This window comes from Macaca mulatta, chromosome 11 (genome assembly GCF_049350105.2).
Source record: "Macaca mulatta isolate MMU2019108-1 chromosome 11, T2T-MMU8v2.0, whole genome shotgun sequence".
NCBI classification, from domain to species: domain Eukaryota; kingdom Metazoa; phylum Chordata; class Mammalia; order Primates; family Cercopithecidae; genus Macaca; species Macaca mulatta.
In genome coordinates, this window is record NC_133416.1 from 136,897,184 (window position 1) to 136,920,364 (window position 23,181).

A 23,181-nucleotide genomic window follows, 5' to 3' on the forward strand; every position below is an offset into this window, starting at 1 on the left:
GTTCGAGCAATTCTCCTACCTCAGCCTCCTCAGTAGCTGGGATTATAGGCACACACCACCATGCACAGCTAATTTTTGTATTTTTAGTAGAGATAGGGTTTCACCATATTGGCCAGGCTGGTCTCGAATTCCTGACCTCGTGATCCACCCGCCTCGGCCTCCCAAAGTGCTGGGATTACAGGCATGAGCCACCACGCCCAGCCTCTTCTTTCTTTAGAACAGAACACTGATTTTGAACTGGGCACACTGCTGGTAATAAATTATGTTTCCTACTTTCCTTTGAAGTATGGTTTGGTCATGTGATTAAGTTCTTATCAATGAGATGCAAGAGAGAGAAATAGGGTTGAAAAGAGCTTCCAGGAAGGTTGTCTAAAAAGAGTCAACCCAGTTAAGAAGACCTTTTTCTGTCACTTTTCTTTTGCCTGCAATGACTGACACTCCTGAAGCCATCTCGATCTATGAGGATGTAAACCCTCCATTCACATGGTGTTGAAGAAGGAAAGGGTCCTGAGACCCCCGTGATACTGGAGAACTGCCATTCCAGCCTTGGCCAGCCTTAAGCTTCTTTTATGTGAGAAAGAAAAAACTTCTGTCTTGTTGAAGATATTCCTATTTGTTTCCGAAAACAGTCTATTTAAGGCCGGGTGTGGTGGCTCACTCCTGTAATCTCAGCACTTTGGGAGGCCAACGCAGGTAGATTACTTGGGCTCAGGAGTTTGAGACCAGCCTGGGCAACAGGGCAAAACTCCGTCTCTACTATATAAACAAAAATTAGCCAGGTGTGGTGGTACACGCCTGTAATCCCAGCTACTTGGGTGGCTGAGGCAGGAGAATCGCTTGAACCCAGGAGGCAGAGGCTGCAGTGAGCCAAGATCGCACCACTGCACTCCCACTTGGGCAACAGTGTGAGACCTTGTCTCAGGAAACAAAACAAAACGAAACAAAACACTTGTTTTAAAATGAAATGTTAATTACCAAAAATGTAAAAATCAGTATTACAATGAACAAATAGATAATTATGAAAATAGATTAAATTTAGCTATATATTCTTGCCTATCTATAATGTATCGATCAGCTAAGGATAGAAGCTTTAAAGAGATACTAGCCCTTAAAAGAGATGAACTTCTCTTCAATCAAGTCTTGCTGGAGAACTTAAATAAATGTAAGTTTTGTCATTCAAGTATATTTAACCTCATTTCTACGTTAACACCTAAAATCATTTACATATCAACTGTGGTGAGTTTTGGGAAACACTTATCTATGGAGAGAACTACAAGGAAATGATAATATGTGGCTTTTGTTACATATTTATCTAAGTTAACATAGGAGTATAGTGAGCAAGATTCTGAAAATGCAAAATGCAATTTGATGGACACAGCATAATTGGTTATCCTGCAGGCAATGCTTAGTCAAAACAGATCTGATAGCTGTGATAGCATTCATAAATTCATATTGTTATGATCACATTCTCAGCAACCTAACTTCTTCAAACAGGGAAGGATGCATTTCAACTTAGATAAGAGATCTTTCCTCACTCCTGGTGAGTTCACCACTAGCACAAAAGTCTCTCCTTAATCCATAAAATTAAACCTGTCACAGTGACTTAACTTCATTAACGCAACTTCTTGATCCATGGCAAATTATTAGCAATACCAAATCTATGACTCTCAAGCTAATTAAGACTGCTTCTTTTGCATGATGATGATCAGATTCTGACTTTTAAGAATAACTGGAAAACATTCAAAGAAGGTAGGAGGAAATTATAAAGCAAAACAGCTCCTGAAGCAAAACCTACTAATATTATTAAAACGTCTACTCTATAATACATTTTCCAATTATCCTTAAGAAAAACACATCTCATCGCAGTCCATCACTATCTGTAATCATGGAGCATGATTTTTCTTTAATTCTCCAAAGGCAGAAAGAAGTAAAATGAACAGTTTTAAGGCTAGGATAAAAGTTGAATATAGGAATGAATACATCATATTTTTAAAATCTCTATTTTAGTCGCAGATGTCTTATGAAATAGGTAATACATGCACACAGCAAAAAAAAAAAAAAAAAATCAAACAGTTCAAATGGTTCACTGTAAAAAACAATTTACATTCAGCCTTTTCCCCCAGCTTCCCAGTTGTCTCCGTAGAAATCGCAGTTGCCAGTCCTTTGTGTAGACTTCTTGGGACATAGTCTGCTCACAAAAGTACCCTTCTCTGGGTTTCCCCAAATGCTGCCTCACTATACATGCAGCTATGCACCTTACCTTTTGAACAAGTATACAGAAAACCACTAAATATGTGTGCATACAGATTTGTATCATAATACATATATACTAGAGATATGGTCTAATTCTAGAACAAATTATCAAATTGAACAAATATTTATAGACAGCCCACTGTGTGCCAGACACTACTGTATGGGCTGGAGCATAGCTGGAAAAAGACCTGCTCCCAAAGCTACAAGACTTCCATTCTAGAGCTTCCTCATTAAGCAGAGCCTTCCTAGCTGCCGTGTAAAATCCCTACATCAACACATATGTCTATCAACAAAAACCTGTAAAATGTACATCTATATGCATGCATGCATTTGCATATCTATATCACATATATATGTTCTATATGCTTATATGCTGTATGCATGTACACACATATAACATATTGTGCATGTGTGTATCTGTACGTGTATAAGCTTTTTCCATCATCCAGACCCATAGTATGAGGAAACATATCCTGGCCTCCAGAAGACAAGAAGAAAAAAGATAAAAAAGGAAACAGAAAACTGGCATCAGAATCCACAAAGAGATAAGGAATGGTCTTCATTTAGAATGAAGAATTAGGGCTTTTAAAAGAAGAGCTTTATATTCTATTCAGGGTACTTGTTTCTTAAAGAAGATACTGACACAGATGAAAAAAAAAATGGCAAACACCATGCATTTCTGCATTTGGATGTGCTCTGAATGTGCTGAGATTCTGGAAGCCTCTGGAAATATAAAAAGGCAGCTGACATTTCAATGGGAAGGAGGTACCACTGGGTCACCCATGCTCTCTCTCCGTGTCCAAGATGAACTGAACTATTTGTCAGAAATTAACAATAAAAAAGGCATAAATATTTTCTAACGGTTCAACGCCCTCAGCCTCTCATAGACAAGACTAACTACTGCTTCTACTAATATATAAAAATAGATGGCAAAAGAAATCACAAGAGAAAATAAAAGTTCATTGGTTGAGATTCTTCCCCCTAAATTTATTCTTTTCTTCTGATAAAGAATAAACACATCTATTCATCCACCCTCTCATCCATCCACCTGTTCATCCATCCATTTGCCCATCCATCTATCCATTCATCCATCCATCTACCCATCCGTCCACCCATGTGTCCATCTATCCCAATTTTTGCTAACTACAAAACACAAAATAAATCTTTTATTGAGATAGCACCTTATTTCCAAATTATATTACTGGCACAGACGTGTTTCAACGTGTGTATCTGTAAGTTCATCCAGGTCACCAGTTTGGCACACTATCACTACAGAAACATATCACTACATAAATATCTAGGACTGAACTCAAATACAGATTTTCTCTTTTCCCTCTCATTTGCTGTACAAGCAAATCTTCAAGAATAAAAAGGAACGGCCCAAACGAGAGCTGCTGATAATCCAAATTCCTAAAAACCAACATTGAGCAAAGAAGCACAGAAAGGAATCCAGATCAAATCATCCCCACATTGGTCTCAAATGCTCCTTGGTAATAAGCCAAAAAAAATCATAATAGTTGTCAGCTCAGATTCATGAGCTCCCTGCTAGAATAAATAATAAAAAATAAGAATATTTTCCAAACACTGAGCTATGAAGTTTAAAAATGCACTCCAGAAATAATGCATGGCATACCGGAATTCTTCCTTTCGTTATTGTTGAAATTTTCAATAGTATCATGAGCATAAAGCAACATACAGGTGACAAAAATATGTGACCAGACTAGGAAATCCCCTGAGCCACAAATGAGATTTCAGGAAAGTGCAATCAAACAAGAACGACTGAGTTTCAAGCCTCCCTTTGCCCAGCTGTGAATTGATTGTTTCTAATTTGGTGGCTATCAGAGACAGATTCAGGTTTTAATTTCTCCCTAGAGTAATCCACAATTCCCTGCAATTCTACCGCAGATAGTTCACTGTACCATCAGAAAATGCCTGCCCATGGATACAATCACATGCATTATATTTAAATATACACTGCAAACGTGGAATGCACTCATGTGAAGAGAGATGTATAGGCTCTGGTTTCTAACACTTGCAAAATGGGCCGTTTTATGAGACATGCAGAGTTTCAGTTCATCCAATAACATGGACTAGAAAGAGGTCATGTTGAAGAGGAACATGGTTTGTGGATCAATTCCATCTGCAGGGTGCAGTCCTTGCAGGTGACACGGTGCTCTGCCGGGGTGTTAAGTAGGTCCGCTGTGAAGAATAGCCCATCTTTCCCAAATGAAGGCTTCCATTCATCTTACCTGGAGGCCCTGATAGAATAGATGACACACACCAAATGCAAACCACAGTGGAAATGGTTGTTCGCAATCCAGGAAAAGAAAAAAAAAAAAAAAAGAGGCCACATTTGCAGCTGATCTGAATATATTGGAGGCCAGCTGGGACTCACCTGGTTTCCGAGCCAGCCGATTTCTTCTGACAAACGATGACAGCTGGTGCATACTTTCCAGTATAATCCGTGCGCTCCCTGACATCCCAAATGGAAGGGCTGCTGGCTCGCACGCTGATGATGTTCACGCCTTTCTTCACCTTTGCCCTGTTGGAGACAGCACGTGTGGGTCTGAGTCAGCTCTGGGGAATCCCCGGGTCATGCTGGTTCTGGGAACACGGGGAGCTTAATTGCTCACCGTTGCCTTGCAGGTGTAAGCTCATGTATACTAGGATTTAAACACAAATTTGCAGTCGCCTTCCAATCCATCTGTCCTAATTTCTTTCCATTTTTCCTGCCTTTAATAAAGAGCTAGAGATGGTATATGGATAGCCAGCAAACATTAGTTACAGAAAGAAACAGAATATCGTTGCACTAGCTTGTGTCTTTAAATAAAGCCAAAGCCAGACACAAGCACAAAACTACCTGAAACCCCTTAGCCTGGCCAAACTCAATAGAAAAAGGCAACTAAAGTGCAAAAGTAAAGATTGAAATAAGAACACACATTCACTGAATGTATCCCAGTGCCAGGCACTGATGGACATTTAGTCCCTATTACCTACTCTTCCTAGCAAGGTTCCAAGCCCAAAATGAGGCTGAGGTTCAGATAGGCGAGGGAATAATGATTCCCTCAAGTGATCCACCTGCCTCAGCCTCCCAAAGTGGGAGCTACTTTGCCCAGCCCTGTTAACTTTTTATAATCTTGTCTTCTTACTGTATGCTTTCCATTCTATATGTTCTTTCCAACTCAAGTTTCTAAAAGAAACACAGAATAATGAAACCCCATCTCGACTAAAAATACAGAAATCATTTGAGGGTGGTGGTGTTCTCCTGTAGTCCTAGCTACTTGGGAGGCTGAGATGGGAGGATCACTTGAGCCTGGGAGGCGGAGGCTGCAGTGAGCTGAGATCGACCCACAGCACTCCAGCTTGGGTGACAGAGTGAGATCCTGCCTCAAAAGAAAAATAATAATAAATAAAATATAAAATAAAATGCAAACGGTTTGATTTTTGTTTACAAGCTGGCCTAGAAGTTTGAAAAAGATAATGCTTCCTGCTGTGTTTTCTCTTAGTCCTTCAGTGGAAAATAGGAAAAGTCTTGAAGCAAAAGTACCAAGGGGAACCTGGAGCATATTGATGGTACCTGGGCAGAAGAGGACGGTGGGGGCGGCCTACGTGGAGTTCCTCCAGACTCGTAATCACTGTGCCTACACAAACATGCAGACAAGGCAATGGTGCCACAGCCTAGACCTCAGAACCCCTCTCTGCCATGCCAGAGGAGAAAGTGAGACCACCTCCTGCTATTAATATTAGGGACAAAAGGTGAGGAGGAGATGACAGTCGTAGGACCAGGGCTTCGAGAAAAAGCAGGACATGTCTGTCCCTAACACCGAGAACAGTATTTCCCATGGAAACAGTTTTAAAATGTAGTGTGCAGGAAAGACCTGAGGCCGCAGGCTTGAGACAGCCCTCCTTAGGAAAGCCCGCTTGCAAGCGTGGCTGGGAACTTGGATTTGGGGAGAGTTCCCTCCCTTTTCATGGTCAGAGGGGCTCACGCTGCCTAGACTGGACAAACGAGGTGGTTTATGCTGGACATTTTCTTATCTTCTGGGAGCGTAGAATTTTGGTATGTGCCAGGCAGAGGGTGCCCCCGTGAGCAGTCCCCCAGTGAAAACCCCGAACTCCTGGGCTCAGGTGAGCTCCCCTGGCAGTGGTGTCCCAGCTATGTGCTGGAGGAATTGGAGGAATTAAGTGCATCCTGCATGACTCCACGGGGAGAGGATTCCTGGGAGCGTGAGCCTGGTCTCCTCCCCTGTGCCTTTTCCCCCTGCGGACTGTGCTTTGTGTTCCTTGGCTAATACATCAGAGCAGTGATTCTCACCACATGCTGAGTCCTATCCGTTCTAGCGACTCGTTGGACCTGGGGGTGGTCTTAGGAACCCCTAGCACACATACTGATTTGGCTAGTCCACAAAGAGAGCAAGAATTGCTTCTGAGGTGTGGCCCTACTGCAAAAGTTCGCATTTTTAGAAGACAATCATCATGTATAACATTATTTCTATGGGGGAAAATACATATTTTATGTTTTAAATAATCATTGTGCATGGAAACACTTTGAATGCAGTCGTTTAAAAATTGGGAATTGCATGCAGATGCCAAAAAGCCATCTGACCTTTCTGGATACTCAGGTGAGACACTCAGCGAATAGTTACGATTCCTGCCTTGCAGAAACTCATTTAAATTGTAGGCAACCAAGACGTGGTAGCGAACAAAAGTGCAATCCGCTGTGGACAGCTACTATTATATTAAGATGAATTCTAAAGGCTGTCCCAATTACTCTGCAGTGGAATTTTATTGAATCAACATTGCTTTAAATAAATAGGTCATCAACCTGGCTGTGACAACCTTTTCATTATACAGGAGATACTAGCACATAGGCCTTTTCTGATATATAATGGGCTTATATGTTTTTCTGAAATTTTATTCATAAGTAGGCTATTTGGAATTCAGACGATGTTTCTCCAATGAATCCTTTTCAAGTGCTTAAGAAAGGACACGGTGGCTTGTTTAACCCATGGAGTATCCAGCATTTGTTGCTAATAATTCTACAGTAGCAAATGAAGCTATCATCGGTAGCATTATTTCTGCACAAACGTTTTTTCCTAGAATTTTATACAGGACACTGGGAATTGTCTTTCAGAGACCCAGAGCATTTTCATAAGAGAAGACGCATTTCTAGGGCATGTTTTAGATGTTTGGAATTGGAGAAGGCATACTCACTCAAGAAGTATCCTTGTGTGTGAATATCAAGTAAAATGCATGCAATAAACCGGACAGTCATTCTTCGGAGATGTAGACACGGTATTTACTGAACACAGTGTGTGTTGGGTTAATAATTTTGAAGCACGAATCTCAGAGCTGTCAGTGGCACCATTTGGAACCACTCAAGTAGTTCCTAGAACACATGCCACGGGGCTCCACTGGGTCCGAACCGAATGCTGGTTTCTCCCGTTATGACAACTGAGTTACCTACATTCATTAATGGAAGTGTTATAACCTACTTGTGGTTCAATAAATACAGGTTACCCTGACAGCCTCATTACACAGAGATAAACACAGCACTTGATTTCTGAAGATAATTTGCTGTAGATTTATTCCTAATAATATATCTACCATGGTGATGGGGGAAAGCCATAATTTTCCCCATAGTATGCACATGCACTGTGACTGGGTATCAACAAAACCTGCCTGGGGTTAAGGGTATATTGTGTTTTTAAAACATAATAGAACTGCAGGGACTGTGTATATTTTATATACATATATATATAAATATATATGTAATGTGTATATACATATATGTATACATAATGTAGAATATGTATATATTATAAACACACACACGCACAGTTTCAAGTACAGCATCCAGGGTTCAGAAATGTGGTGCGCAGTTGTTGCTTTTGCTCCCCCTACCCAATCTCCCCTTTCCTGGGTAGCAGCATCTTGATTTCGCTTATGTGACCCACCCCTCTGCCATTGTATACCACCATGGTGGACTTGTAAGTCGAGTTTCTCCCTCCAACCCTGGACAAGAGGTGGACACATGACCTAAGCCAGTCCAGCTGAATGATTCTCTCTGGAATATAATCTTGAACAAAGAGACACAGCAAATAAAAAAGGTTGGGGGAAATTCACCCAGCCTTGTAGCTCTGGTACAACTGTCTATTACTTCCTTCTCTCTGGTTTGCAGGAATTAACACAGCTAACATTTCTGAATCTGGTTCTCAGCCTTTCCTTTAGGCATATAGATATTCCCCATCCTCCCATCTAGTCCCTTCTTGTTTAACGTAGCCCGAGTTATTTATGATCATTTCCAATTATATAACAAGGGGAGGCTAAGATTCAGTGACTTCCAGAACAAGGAAGTGTATTTCCTCCTCCTGTGAACATCCATTGCTGGTAACCCAGGTTGTTGGGTGGCTCTATTCCACTCAGTCATTCGAGGATCAAGGCTGAAGGCATCTCTACTGTTTTTAATCTATAACTTCTAAAGTCTCTGTGCTCATGACCATTCCAGCCAAGGGGAAGAGGGAAGAGCAGTAGACCAGAGCCAGGGATTTCCTCTTAAGCAGATGAGGTGGGCATTGCATACCCAAATTCACTCACCTTCCATTGCAAGGAGCCTAGTCTCATGGCCACACAAGGCTGCAAGACCAGCGAGTGCTGGGAAGTCAGTCTTTACCTGGACAGCCACATCCTCACTGTGGCCCTGTCACTATGGTGGAAAAACAGATGGGTTTGGGTGGAGGATTTGCATCTCCCTTCACCACAACCACCAGGGGACTCCAACTGATGGGAGGTGTCAGCCTCCTAAAGACTATAAATTTGAGTTCATTCTCCAAATCACTGTATGCAGAGACTTAGGCTGAAGGCAACATTGCCCCAAAGAGAAACTCCCTACTTACGCAATCTTGTCAGTGGAAGTGTTCTTAATATGCAACCTGAATACAGGCATATTCATTTATGAATTTCACACTGGGGCTACTGAACTAATACAAATGTGTGCTATAAAGAATGCATAGGGACAGAAAGCAGATTGATGAGATAAAAGTGGGATAAAGGGGAATTTCAGTGTTTTGTTTGTTGGCAGATTTATTTAAGATGTGTGTGTGTGTGTATGTGTGTGTGTGTGTGTGTGTGTGTGTGTGTGATATTAGAAAAAAATGAAAGAGGAAGAGAGAGCAAAGAGAAAGGAAGGGGGATGGGGAGAGAAGTTTTGCTATATAGGGTTCAAAGCCCAAGAAGAGAAATTTGGATTGTGTGTAAGTCTCAGGCTATTTGTTCATAATGAACGTAGTCCTGTTAGAAACTATTACTGGCTAATCAGCTATCCGCAGGCTAATATTGGCCTTAATCAATAACTGACTGTAGAATTCCAGGGAATTGGAGGAAGGAAGACAGGAAGAGATCCAAACTTCTGGACTGCTTCTCTCACTTCTGAAATGAAAGATTTGTCTACATGTTTCTCCCCCAGAGATTCATGTGGCCACATAGTCTCTGAGTAGATCAAATCCTGGTAAAACCTGGTATCTCCATTTTTGAGTCCCATATAGGCTCAATCTATGGAACAATACACAGTGTGCACCCACCAAAGGGTGCCACATGCTTACGCATGTAGATTTGGTGATGGCATTCCTCCCAGTTAATTGATGGAAACGTGCCCTTTTGGGTCACAGTAAAGCTTTTTTGAATCGCTCCTTGTCTCCTTACTTATTTTCTTTCATTAATAGTGTCAAAGCATAAAATTAGCTTCATTTTTTATAGGTCGTAGCTGTATTAACATATTTTGAAATCATTCTTGGCTTCTAATTTCCGGTTGACCAGAAAAAAAATTATGACAAAGCCACTTTCCACTAAATCTACATGTTGATATAGCACATAACATTTTGCTGATATGATGAACCACTTCCAGCCCCATCTGGACGTCTTGGCCCTGCCCTCACCAACAGTTACATGGATATACCTGCTAACGGTGCCACTGTCAGTATTTTAGGAATCATGTCCCACTTTTCACTTTGGGAGACACTAGGCCCCTCTTTCTATTACTGGAATATACTTTGCTAAGTCTCCTTACTTTGTGACTATTCCACTACAGCCAGTTAAAGACCAACAGTGACGCAGAAGAAAGAGCTAAGCCTAGTTAAAGTAACAATCTGAATGATATGGTTCCAACTTCTTTGTCATGTACCCCATCAGTAAAATATTTTCATACGCGGCCGGGCGCGGTAGCTCATGCCTGTAATCCCAACACTCTGGGAGGCCGAGGCGGGTGGATCGCCTGAGGCCAGGAGTTCAAGACCAGCCTGACTAACATGGAGAAACCCTGTCTCTACTAAAACTACAAAATTAGCCGGGTGTGGTGGCGTATGCCTGTAATCCCACCCAGCTACTCAGGAGGCTGAGGCAGGAAAATTGCTTGAACCCGGGAGGCGGAGGTTGCGGTGAGCCGAGATTGTGCCATTGCACTCTAGCCTGGGCAACAGAGTAAAACGCTGTCTCAAAAAAAAAAAAAATTCATATGCAACCTTTACATAGGTTTGTATGTTTATAAACTTTACAGCTGACCCATGGGTTGGACTATTGAAATAATGTGTGCTACAAAACATACATACAAATGGATTAAAAATAATAAGTTGCCAAGTCCTGATTTTAGTTCATCCTCCAATTAATCATTTTGCAATCCCCTTAGGATGTCTCACCTCACGTTAAAGGAGGTCACTCGAATCCCCTAGACCCTTTAATTCCCAAGAACGGGGGGCATGACACACAGCAGCAGAAGTCATGTTACAAGGAAGTTCAGCTCTAAGTGTTCATATACCTTCACCTGTACAAGGGAATCTGTTTTCCCACTGCCCTTCTAGTGGGTAAAATTAAATTTAGAGGTAAGACCTGTGACTTCAATGCAACCCATTTTTGCTGTCTTGCTAAGCGTGAGGGATTACAAGGGCTCTCAATGGACATAAGGATGTAGAGAATAGTTCGAGGAGATCAAAGAGAAGAGGAATTTGTTCATAGAAGAATCGGGGGGTCTCCACATCCCCACAGGGGGAAGCCAAGAAAGGGGAAGCATGAGGGTATGGCTTCCACTGCCCTGAGGGAAAATGATAAGAAGAGTTTTCAGTAACTGGTGGATTCATAGAACATTAAAATGCCTGCCTCCTGGGTTCACACCATTCTCCTGCCTCAGCCTCCCAAGTAGCTGGAACTACAGGAGCTCGCCACTGGCTAATTTTTTTCTATTTTTCTTTCTTCTTTTAGCAGAGATGGGATTTCACCCTGTTGCCCAGACTGATCCCAAATTCCTGGGCTCAAGTGATCTGCCTGCCTCAGCCTCCCAAAGTGTTGGGATTACAGTCATGAGCTGCCGCACCCAGCCTAGAATTTTCCATTTAATGTTTTCGGACTCCAGAAAGCACAACCTTGGATTAAAGGATACTACTGTATATTAAACCTGCTGCTTTGATCACAGATCATCCTGGTCTCTTTTCTCTACCAGCTCAAGAGACAAAGCAGCTCAAAGCCAGAAATGGGCTAGGTACCTGCCAACTCAGGGGAGCTCAGTGGGGAGAATGACCAAAGGCACAGAGCAAGTGACACGGCCCAGAGGGGGAGCCATGCGTGGTGTCAAGTCTCTGACCAGGCCAGTTGCTGGCTTTGGGGACCTCCTGTCTCTCCTGGAGTACATCTGAATCCACCTATTTCACTCCATTAAGCCTAGTCTGTGGGCTTTTTTTTTTTTAATTGCCAGTGCAGACAGATGTTCAATGGCTTTTAAAAGCCATCTTAGAGCTACATGCTTTCTGCACATCATCTTTAGTCTTTCCAAGCAGCTGGTTTCCCTCCTGACAGTCAGTGCATGAGGAGGGTCCCCAAGGCAGGCGTTCCTACAGGTGCTAGCCAGTTCAGGAGAGATGTGGGATGAGTAGAAACCGGGTAGAAGGGGCTGCACAGCAGCCAGGAGCTGTGCCAGCGTGATGGACATGGACACCAGCTGTTAGAGGCTTTGAAGTCAGTGGCCCCACCCCTACTACTAAAAATAAGTACATAATAAGCCGTGGCTATAAAGGACTGAAGTGAGTAATTCGAGGGGAGTAAACCAATCTGCCTCTGGGTGTGTTTGTTCGTTCAGTGATTCATTCAACAAATATTTTTTTAAAATATTGAGACAGAGTCCTGCTCTGTTGCCCAGGCTGGAGTGCAGTGGTGTGATCTCTGCTCACTGCAACCTCCACCTCCCTGGTTGAAGCAATTCTCACGCCTCAGTCTCCCGAGTAGCTGGGATTACAGGTATGTGCCACTACCCCCACGTAATTTTCTGTATTTTTAGTACAGACGGGGTTTCACTATGCTGACCAGGTTGGTCTCGAACTCCTGGCCTCAAGTGATCCACCTGCCACCTTGGCCTCCTAAAGTAATGGGATTACAGGTGTGAACCACCACACCAGCCTCATTCAACAAATACTCTTATTTTTTTTTTTAGAGATGGGGTCTCACTATGCTGCCCAGGCTGGTCTCAAACTCCTGGCTTCAAGCAGCCCTCCTGCCTTGGCCTCCCAAAGTGCTGGGATTCCAGGCATGAGCCATCACCACTCTCTGCCTCATTCAACAAATTCTTTTCGACTTCTCCCTCTTTTCAGATGCTCTTCACACACTGGATATGCAGGTAAGAAGAACCACATGTTTTCTCTTGCCATGGAACTAACATTCTAGTAGGGGAGATGAAACGCAAGCATGCACATATTTATTACACTGATAAGTTCCATGAAGAAACAAAGCAAAGCAAGAGGTCAGAGGGCTCAGTGTAAGGAGCGGCTACTTAGAACCACTTACCTTATTTTATTACTTGCGTTTCTGAAAAACGGTAAAGCCAGCAAGAAACACACGTAGGCAGGCAGAAGGGAAATACGTAGACACACGCAGGTGCCTTTTATGTCTGATTTGCCCTCTGCCTAATATGGGAGTGGAGAAAGAACTCTCCTTGTTCCTGCTGAACACAGACCACCACCCAACAACAGCCAAGGATGCTATTTAAATATTTTACAAATTGTTATGTGGGAACATTGTTTATGCATTCATAGGAATCGTTATGACTCCACGCAGAACGGGTTTTCTCATCTGGAGAAACAAAACTTTGATATAGGCTGCACCCCTCAACATACCCTCCCAGAAATGGATGGCTAAATTGGGAGGGGATGGCAAGAGAGCGTATGCAGGATGAACCTGCATTCGTTCATCACCATTTCCAGAAACACAGAGCAAATGGTTTGTCATTGATACTAAACCAATAAATGACAACACTTTCTGAACTGCCCACGTGTCCATGGTTGGAATGTGGCGGCCTCATTCTTCGCATGTCACTGAGTCTCCTATCATGGGGTCATCAAATAAACCAGCAGACATGCAAAACCAGAGTCCCGCTCCTGCGGCACATAAGGAACCCTAAGCCATATCAAGTCCTTACCACGGTATCTGGTAGAAAATCGATTTTAGCTCTGATGACGATTATTACCATTATCTTCTTTGTTACACAGAAACCTGGATGCCTGACTATCTGAACAAAATTTTACCCTTTTTCCATCCCATCTATGTAATAACTAACCAAAGCCCTGACTCTTCTTAAAAACAAACAAAAACAAAGGAAAACAAAACAAAAAGAAACTAAACATAATCCTTGCCCTCCAATGGGAGATATGAGATGTGAGCTCAAAGTTCTAATCAGCCCCATAATTTCCAAATGTAGCCAAGTCAATCATCTCAGCAGACCCAGCAGGACAAATATTTGCAGACAAGCAGTTCAGGGGGCCTCCCCAGCACCTACTGTTTCAGAACACTCAAGTCACTTCCATGTTCCCAGGGCTCCACGATTCACAGGGGGCTGAGATATGTCTAGTTTTCAGGGTTTGGGATAAGACCTAATTTTACTGTCTGTTAAGAACCACAACCCTCTAATTTCATCACATTACATAATTGAACTGTATTGCTATTTTCTCAGCCTTCATGGTTACTAGTGTTTCAGAGAGATTGCTTAAATATACTTCTTTAATTAAAGAAGGCATTCTAAATCAAAAGTAGAACTATGGTTAATAAACGTAAATTCTCAGGGATGTCTTTTGGGAGGTTGTTAATTTTTTATTAACAATTTTTCATTGAAAAATAGTACAGAAATGTTATAAATATTCAAATGGCATGAATGGGGATACAGGAGAAGTCCCTCTTGCTACAGACGTCTATCGTCAAACTTCTCCTGAGTTTAGTGGGACATTTTCTAAGAGATTAACATACTTAGATATGTGGATTTAAAATATATGTACACCAATGACAACATACTGTACACACAGTTATACTATATATATGTATATGTAGGTATATCTATAATATATATATACACACACATATACGTACATGCACACAGTCATGCGCTGCATGACGTTTTAGTCATCAATTAACTGCATGTACAACGATGGTCCCATAAGATTATACCATTGTATTTTTACTGTACATTTTCTATGTTTAGATACGTTTAGACACACAGGTATTTACCATTGTGTTACAGTTACCTATAGTTTTAGAACAGTCACATGCTGTATAGATTTGCAGCCTAGAGCAATAGGCTATACCATACAGTCTAGGTGTGGAGTAGGCTATACTACCTAGGTTTGTATACTCCATGATGTTTGCAAAATGACCATATTGCCTAATGACACATTTCTCAGAGTGTACCCCTGTCATTAAGCAATGCATGACAGTAGATAGATAGATTAGATAGATGGATAGATGGATGGATAGATGGATGGATAGATGGATGGATGGATGGATGGATGGATGGATGGATGGATGAGTGGGTGGGTGGGTGGATGGATGGATGAGTGGGTGGGTGGATGGATGGATGAGTGGGTGGGTGGGTGGATGGATGGATGGATGGATGGATGGATGAGTGGGTGGGTAGGTGGATGGATGAGTGGGTGGGTAGATGGATGAGTAGGTGGCTAGGTAGGTAGGTGGGTGGGTGGATGGATGAGTGGGTGGGTGGATGGATGAGTGGGTGGGTGGATGGATGAGTGGGTGGGTGGGTGGATGGATGAGTGGGTGGGTGGGTGGATGGATGAGTGGGTGGGTGGGTGGGTGGATGGATGAGTGGGTGGGTGGGTGGGTGGATGGATGGGTAGGTGGGTGGGTGGATGGGTGGGTGGATGGATGAGTGGGTGGGTGGATGGATGAGTGGGTGGGTGGGTGGATGGATGGATGAGTGGGTGGGTGGGTGGATGGATGAGTGGGTGGGTGGGTGAGTGGATGGATGAGTGGGTGGGTGGATGGATGAGTGGGTGGGTGGATGGATGGATGAGTGGGTGGGTGGGTGGATGGATGGATGAGTGGGTGGGTGGGTGGATGGGTGGATGGATGGATGAGTGGGTGGGTGGGTGGGTGGATGGATGGATGAGTGGGTGGGTGGGTGGGTGGATGGATGGATGAATGGGTGGGTGGGTGGGTGGGTGGGTGGATGGGTGGATGGATGGATGAGTGGGTGGGTGGGTGGGTGGATGGATGGATGAGTGGGTGGGTGGGTGGGTGGGTGGGTGGATGGATGAGTGGGTGGGTGGATGGATGGATGAGTGGGTGGGTGGGTGGATGGATGGATGAGTGGGTGGGTAGGTGGATGGATGAGTGGGTGGGTGGGTGAGTGGATGGATGAGTGGGTGGGTGGGTGAGTGGGTGGGTGGATGGACGGATGAGTGGGTGGATGGGTGGGTGGGTGGATGGATGGATGGATGGATGGATGGATGAGTTGGTGGGTGGATGGGTGGGTGGGTGGATGGGTGGGTGGGTGGGTGGATGAGTTGGTGGGTGGATGGGTGGGTGGGTGGATGAGTGGGTGGGTGGGTGGATAGATGGACGGATGGATGGAGGGATAGATAGATAGATAGATAGATAGATAGATAGATAGACAGACAGACAGACAGACAGACAGACAGACAGACATTCCTTAACTTATGATGGGGTTACATTCCAATAAAACTTATTGTAAGTTGAAAATATCATAATTGAAAATGCATTCTACACTCTACCTAGTGAACATCAGAACTTAGCCTAGCCTACTGTAAGCATGCCCAGGGTGCCTCCATTAGCCTAAAGTTTGGCAAAATCATCTATAGTGTTGAATGTCTCATGTAGTTTATTGAAAACTGCACTGAAAGTGAAAAACAGAATTGGTGCCATGGGTGGCCCAAGTATGGTTTTCACTGGGTGCTTATCACTTTTGCATCATTGTAAAATAATTGTAAAGTGAACCACCGTAAGCTAAGACCATCCGTATAAATATACACATAAAAACATATCTTGGGAATGTGTCGATGTAAAGCATTTATAGATCCGCTGCATTCTTTTTTCTACACATACTAATCCATTGTGTGCTAGTATTTGAGCAAAATCTGCTCGACTGGTGCCCCCCTGATGGACACAGAGGTGGTTTCCAATTTTTGATACCATAACAAGTGCTTCAGGAAACTGCCATGTCCACACAACTCAACACACACATGTATGTGTAGGACAAATTCCTAAAAAAGGAATTGCCAAGTCAAAAGAGATGCAATTTGTATAGAACTTGTGAAACTGACATTCAGAAAGATTCTACCCACGTTTATATCCACTGACAGTGTCTTAAAGTCCTTGTTTTCTTTCTTTTTGATCTTTATAATTCTGATGAACACAGTATTTCATTAAGTCTGAGTGGTATTGAACATTTTTTCACATACATATCTTTGAATTTTTGTTTTTAAATTTAACATCTGCTCAAATCCTTTGTGCATTTCCCTGTTGCTTTGTTAGTCTTGTTTTTATTGTTTATTAGGAAATTGATTTGTAAGGAAAATCCCTCGATCCATTTGGAATTTGTTTTAACATGAAATAAAGATCCAGCTTTATATTTTCCTGTATGGTTTCTAAAATCACACTATTTATTAAATGATTCATCCAGTACCTGTTGGCATAAATGCCATTGGTAAAATATACTAAGTTTATTTGTGTTTTTAGGCTTATTTTTTTGGACTATCCACTTGCCTTTATTAATCTGTCTGCCTTCTCATGCACCAGTTCCTAAATGCTTTAAATACAATAGCTTATGACATATTTTAATATCTGGTAGGGCTATTTTCTTGCTATTGCTTCTTGATTTTCAGGAATATACTAATACCTCATATTTCAGTAAGAACCACTTCAGTTAGCACATTTTTAAAGGTAACCTTTCAGTTTGCAGAAAGAAAAGAAATTAAGAGAAAAACAAGAGAAAGAAAAAAAAAAACTCACAGAAGACTATCAAAAGGTGCTACCAGACTTTGGGACAACATTCCTCCTAAAGATTAAAAGTAACACTTATCAGTCAATTATGCTGCTGACGACCCACATTGGTAATTCTCTGAGACTACGATAACTGGCAAATGTGTCATCACGGACATCGGGATGACTCTGAGTCAGAACACGGCCCCAGCGACCTCAGGATAGCTTCCTTTACAACAGCTGCATCCCTAAGTGACGTGTGGTTTGAGTTCACAGTAATTACTCTGGGTGACAGCCTTGGCTCCAGGCATCCAATGAGGCTGGCCTCCAACAATGAGCGGTCTTCTTCTTTCTGGTCACTGTGATTGGGTTCACACTTATTGATGAATGTCGGGAATTTTCCAGGAGCGACAAGAAAAGAACTACCCCCTCCCTCCCAGCTTCCTCACTCCTGACTTGACTTGGGAGAGTGTGAGATTTGATCTACTGCACCATGAAGAGGCTGAGCATGAAGTCAGCCCATGGGAAGGGAGAAAAATCAAGTCCTACTCGCATTGGGGCCATGGATTCAACCATTCCTGAAGCAAGTCTATGCCTGTCTTTTAGTTACAGGAGACATCCAGTTCTCTGCTAGTCCACTTTTTAAATGTTTTAGTCATCTCAAGTTAGAATTTTTCTTCTATTTTTCATTTATTTTTATTTTCTTTTATTATATTTTTAATATTTGTATTTCGTTGTGGTAGGAACTGTTAACGTGAGATCTATGCCTTCAACACATTTTTAGGTGCGCAGTAGAGTATTGTTGACTATAGACACAGTGCTGTGCCATGGATATCTAGAGCTTATGTGTTTTGCATAACAGAGACTTCATGCCCATTGAACAGGAGCTCCTCATTCTCCCACTCCCTGCCTTTGGCAACCAACACACTACTCTCTGCTTCTATGAGTTTAACCATTTTCTGACACCATCAGCTGAAAGCATCCGTTTAGGTGTAGAGAGTAAGTGTGGTTTCTTGCCGTCTTTACAACTTCTGAGCCTTTTTACACAAGTTCCCATTTTACAGTGAAGTGGGAACAACACTAAATGTTCATTGACTAGGGTAGTTCCACTCTGGCAAGAACACTTGGTGTAACTCTTCACGTAAAACCATCTCTCGGAGCTGCCTCTCTTCTTTCCAGCAAGAGGACCAGGAATATGAGGAGGAACATGGTCTACATGAGAATCATAGCAGAAGGAGGGATGTGTCCAGGTGCCTCTTGGACACACGCACTGTCTGTTCTCAGGCTGTCTGAGCCAGCGTGGGGTTCCATCATCACAGGTGCATCTTCTGCAGAAGCCAGTGGCTGGGGTCCCCTGGGGTTTCATTTGTGTTATGGGATCCTCAAAGTCTGGTTAAGACTTCCACTGGCCTGACTGCCCCCTGTCCCCACGCCCCGGTACTCTGCCCTGCAATCATAACCAACAATGTGCTTATTTTATTTAACAAATGTTTATATAACCCTTGTCACGTGCCAAAAAAGCTTCAAACATCCACTTGTTTTTTCTCATATGAGGTAAATACCAACTTTGATTCATTCCTGAAACCCTGTTGCTAAATGAAATGTTGTTGAAAATATATGTATGTGTATGTATATTATTCATGTTAGTAGGAAAGATTATGACGTTTTCCATTTCCAATAGGCAGCTCCCTAGACATTAGAAACATAAGCTACACCTGCATTCTCCTTTAGAGCAATGTATATTAATGCCATCAAGCCCCAGTAATTCACAGCAAGCAAGGAGAGGATCCATTGCAAAGCTAGGATTTAAATTAAGAAGAAAGCTCTGAGGCGGGTGGATCATGAGGTCAGGAGTTCGAGACCAGTCTGACCAACATGGTGAAACCCCGTCTCTACTAAAAATACAAAAATCAACCAGGCATGGTGGCGCACACCTGTAATCCCAGCTACTCAGGAGGCTGAGGCAGAAGAATTGCTTGAACCCGGGAGGTGGAGGTGGCAGTGAGCCGAGATCATGCCACTGCACTCCAGCCTGGGGAACAGAGCGATACTCCATCTCAAAAAAAAAAAAAAAAAAAAAAAAAGAAAAGAAAAAAGCTGCAGACAAGGGTAGCTATCATTGCAAGGAGAATTTTGAAGACTTCTGAAAGACATCTTTGCAAGCAGCTTAGAACCATCTATTTCCATACAGTTTATTAATAAGTTAATTAGGATATATACAGGTTATGTTAGTTTTCTAGCCTTGGCATAACAAATTCCCACAAACTGGGTGGCATAAAACAAAAGAAACTGATTTTCTCACAGTTCAGAAGGCTAGAAATCAGAAATCACTATCTTGCAAGGCCATGCTTCCTCCAGGGCTCTAGGGAAGAATCCTCCAGCTGCTGCCTCCGCTTCTGGTGGTGACCAGCACACCTTGGCATTCCTCACCCGGTGCAGCATCACTGCTGGCTCTGCCTCCATGATTACACAGCTCCCTTCCAGCGTCTGTGTCTTCATGGGGCCTTCCTTTTAAAATATTTTCTAGTGACGGGGTCTCACTCTGTTGCCCAGCCCGGAGTGAAGTGGTTCAGTCAGAGGTCCCTGCAGCCTCCAACTCCTGGGCTTAAGTGATCCTCCTGCCTCGGCCTCCCAAGGTGCTGGGATTACAGGAGTGAGCCACGGTGCCTGGCCACGTGGCTTTCTCAAAGGAATACTGGACCTTGGGTTTAGGGGTCACCCTAAGTGTGACCTCATCTGAAGCTAATTAAATCTGCAGAGAAGGTCACATCCACAGGTGCAAGGGCTGAGGGCATTTTTGGGAGCACAGTTGAACCTACGACCTTGGTCATTTCAGTGGGTTATCTGCAAACTTCAGTGGGCAGCCTTTCATGGATGCCATTTACACCCAAACACAGTGCACAATTAAAATTTGTTCTACAGGATGTTCTCCAACTAGAAAGTGTGAGATGAGTAAATTGCTTAAACCTGTAATGCTGAAATAGCACTTCTCATAGTGTGCTTTTGGAGTGAAAAATCAATACTCTGCTAAAAGAGTCTTGTCTGAAAACTGGTATAACTTTGCAAGAGCTGTTATGAAAAGAAGTTTTACCCCATGTTACAGATTAAGTTCTCTGCAGCACAGAGAGGTTGAGTAGCTTGCTCCAGGTCACACAGCTAGCAGGCGGCTGACTCCAGGAGCTCTGCTCTTACGCACTATGCTATGCTGTTACTTTTGGTCACTGGAGGGTCTCTGCTGGCAAATGTGACAATTTGTGCCCTATTTCCCGTCTCTTTATAGGGCATATGGATCTGAGTACATGGATACCACTAGGCTGCAGAGTAGAGTCAGCCTCTGCTGATAAGAATTTAGATCTGGCTTCAATAAACCCTGAGTATTTAGTTGTTGCTTAATCACCCCTGTGGGACAATTTCCTTCCAGAACTCAGATTACTCAGAGTGGAGGCCTGGCCTTGGGGTTCCTGCCTATCTCCCTCTCCCAGTTTAGGGTCTCTGCCCCATCGGGGCAGGGAAGATACCTGCTTCACTCGGTGCCGGAGGCAGTCCGCAGCACTCACTCTCCTCCCTTCTCTCTCTCCACAGTCCCTCAGGCCTGAATTTATGTCTGCAGAGCTGGAGTTTGATCTTCGCCCATCCTGTTCTCCTCCTCCCTGCTCTTAGAGTACAATAAAATCTATTAATGTAATCTGCTAGGTCTCCCTTATGGTCTATTAAAAAGGGAAGGGCTAGGAAGATTTTTCAAGAGATCCTCCTCTCAGTCACGCCATAAAATCTGGCTCTCAAGTCAACTTCCCCGCTGAGGATGAAAATCCCATATTGGATCTTAGGACCTGGGTCATGGCCTGTTCTTTTTCTCTTCAACTTCCTGCTGTAGAACCAGCTCTCCAACATCACAGAGGAGCCTGCTGAAACTCGCAAAGCTCCCACCTGAATTTGACACATGCCTCTCCGGCTCACACGTCACATGTGACCTCACCTAACATCAAGGTGGGTGGGGACGTTAACTCTCCCATCCCTCCCCACCCAGGCAAATGGATGTATTGGACTGGCCAAGAAGAAAGTGGTTTACTCGGAAATGCAGAAGGGAAAGCACATTTAAGTATTTCAACAAACGACCTCCTTTCTCATTTTACAAACAAGAAAACAGATTGTTTAAAAAGCTTCCAAAAACTGGATATTTCCTTAGCTCACCTGAGTAGACTGCCGGACATGTGAAAGAAAGGAGTACCTCTGAAATTTTACATCACTCGCCGGGTGAGGTGATTGGTGAGGATTGTATCGCCATTTCCTCCAGACACACAGTGAAACTCACTTCCTGATATGGTGTGGCTGTGTCCCCAACCAAATCTCATCTTGAATTGTAGCTCCCATAATTCCCACGTGTTTTAGGAGGTCCCGGTGGGAGATAAGTGAATCATGGGGGTGGTTCCCCCGTAATGTTCTCGTGGTAGTGAATAAGTCTCACGAGATCTGATGGTTTTGTAAGGGGAAACTCCTCTGGCTTGGTTCTCATTCTTTCTTGCCTGATACCACGTAAGATGTGCCTTTATTCCTCCTTTGCCTTCTGCCATGATTGTGAGGCCTCCCCAGTCATGTGGAACTATGGGTCCATTAAACCTCTTTTTCTTTACAAATTACTCAGTCTCAGGTATGACTTTATCAGCAGCATGAAAATGGACTAATACACTTCCCTACTCCCTTTGACTCTGGGTGTGGTAATGTGTCTTGCTTTGGCCAATGAACTGTGAGCTGAAGGCCTGTTTGTCACCTTTGGTGGAAGCTAGAAGGGATAAAGCTGTGTTATGTCATCTTTTCCTTCACCCCTGTGACTGTAAATGTTCTAGGAGGTGCCTGCTCCACTAACCTGTGCCCTTGCTGAGGACAATCTAAACAAGACCTTGGCAAGTCTTTAATGTGTGAGGGAAGTAAACATTGTCGGCCTCAAAACATGAAGGTCTTCAGGTTGCTTGTTCCCGCAACCTAACGTGGACAAATTGCGTTTTAGAGAAAACCTCTGGCTCTCTTTCCTATTAGGATATAAACATACAAACGAAAAGCTGGAATCAGAATCTGTGGATGTTTACCCAGCTCTGATTACATGAGACAAATTGACCTGGTTGTCATGAGAAAGATTAATTGAGTAGAACAGAGATAATTCTCCAGATTCTACAGCAAGCACTGGATGAAAAGAGAGCGGGCACATCTTATTTTTGACAAAGCTAATAATTATTCCATACTGGTTTTTTTTTCTATATTTATGCACTAAAAAACCCTGAAAGAGCAACTTGTGGATTTTTTAACTTCAGGAGCTAAAGGTGAGAATTAATTCCTCTGCCTTCACAACTGTAAAATGGGATTTGTCTAACAAGGGATGAATAACTGTGTCCCTCTCTCTGACTGCCCCTCTGAAGTGTATTCCGTATTTCCCAGCCTCTTGATTGGCAGCCCACTCCTGGGCTGCTCCTCTGTTGACATTGCGTCTTGGCACTTAGCAGTCCACGTGCTCTAATGCCGTGATTTGTCAGAAGCCAGCTGTTCCACTCTGCACAACACTTAAGCAACCGCTTCACAGCCATTACCAGTCTGCAGTAATGACACTGGGTGAAAGCTAAGTGCTAAACTGGTTGTAAACTACAAAGAACAACAGGGGAGGTGAAGATAGACACT

The 23,181-nt window shown here is 43.1% G+C and overlaps 1 protein-coding gene across 1 annotated transcript in view; it reads right to left on the bottom strand.

Annotated features, from left to right (window-relative positions):
- The window catches only part of TMEM132D (transmembrane protein 132D), an 827,192-nt gene that overhangs the window by 448,329 nt on the left and 355,682 nt on the right, over window positions 1–23,181 (bottom strand). The window contains exon 3 of the mRNA XM_015109701.3: window positions 4,649–4,795. Within this exon, the coding sequence (XP_014965187.3) occupies window positions 4,649–4,795 (147 nt within the window). The remainder of the gene's footprint in view (window positions 1–4,648; window positions 4,796–23,181) is intronic.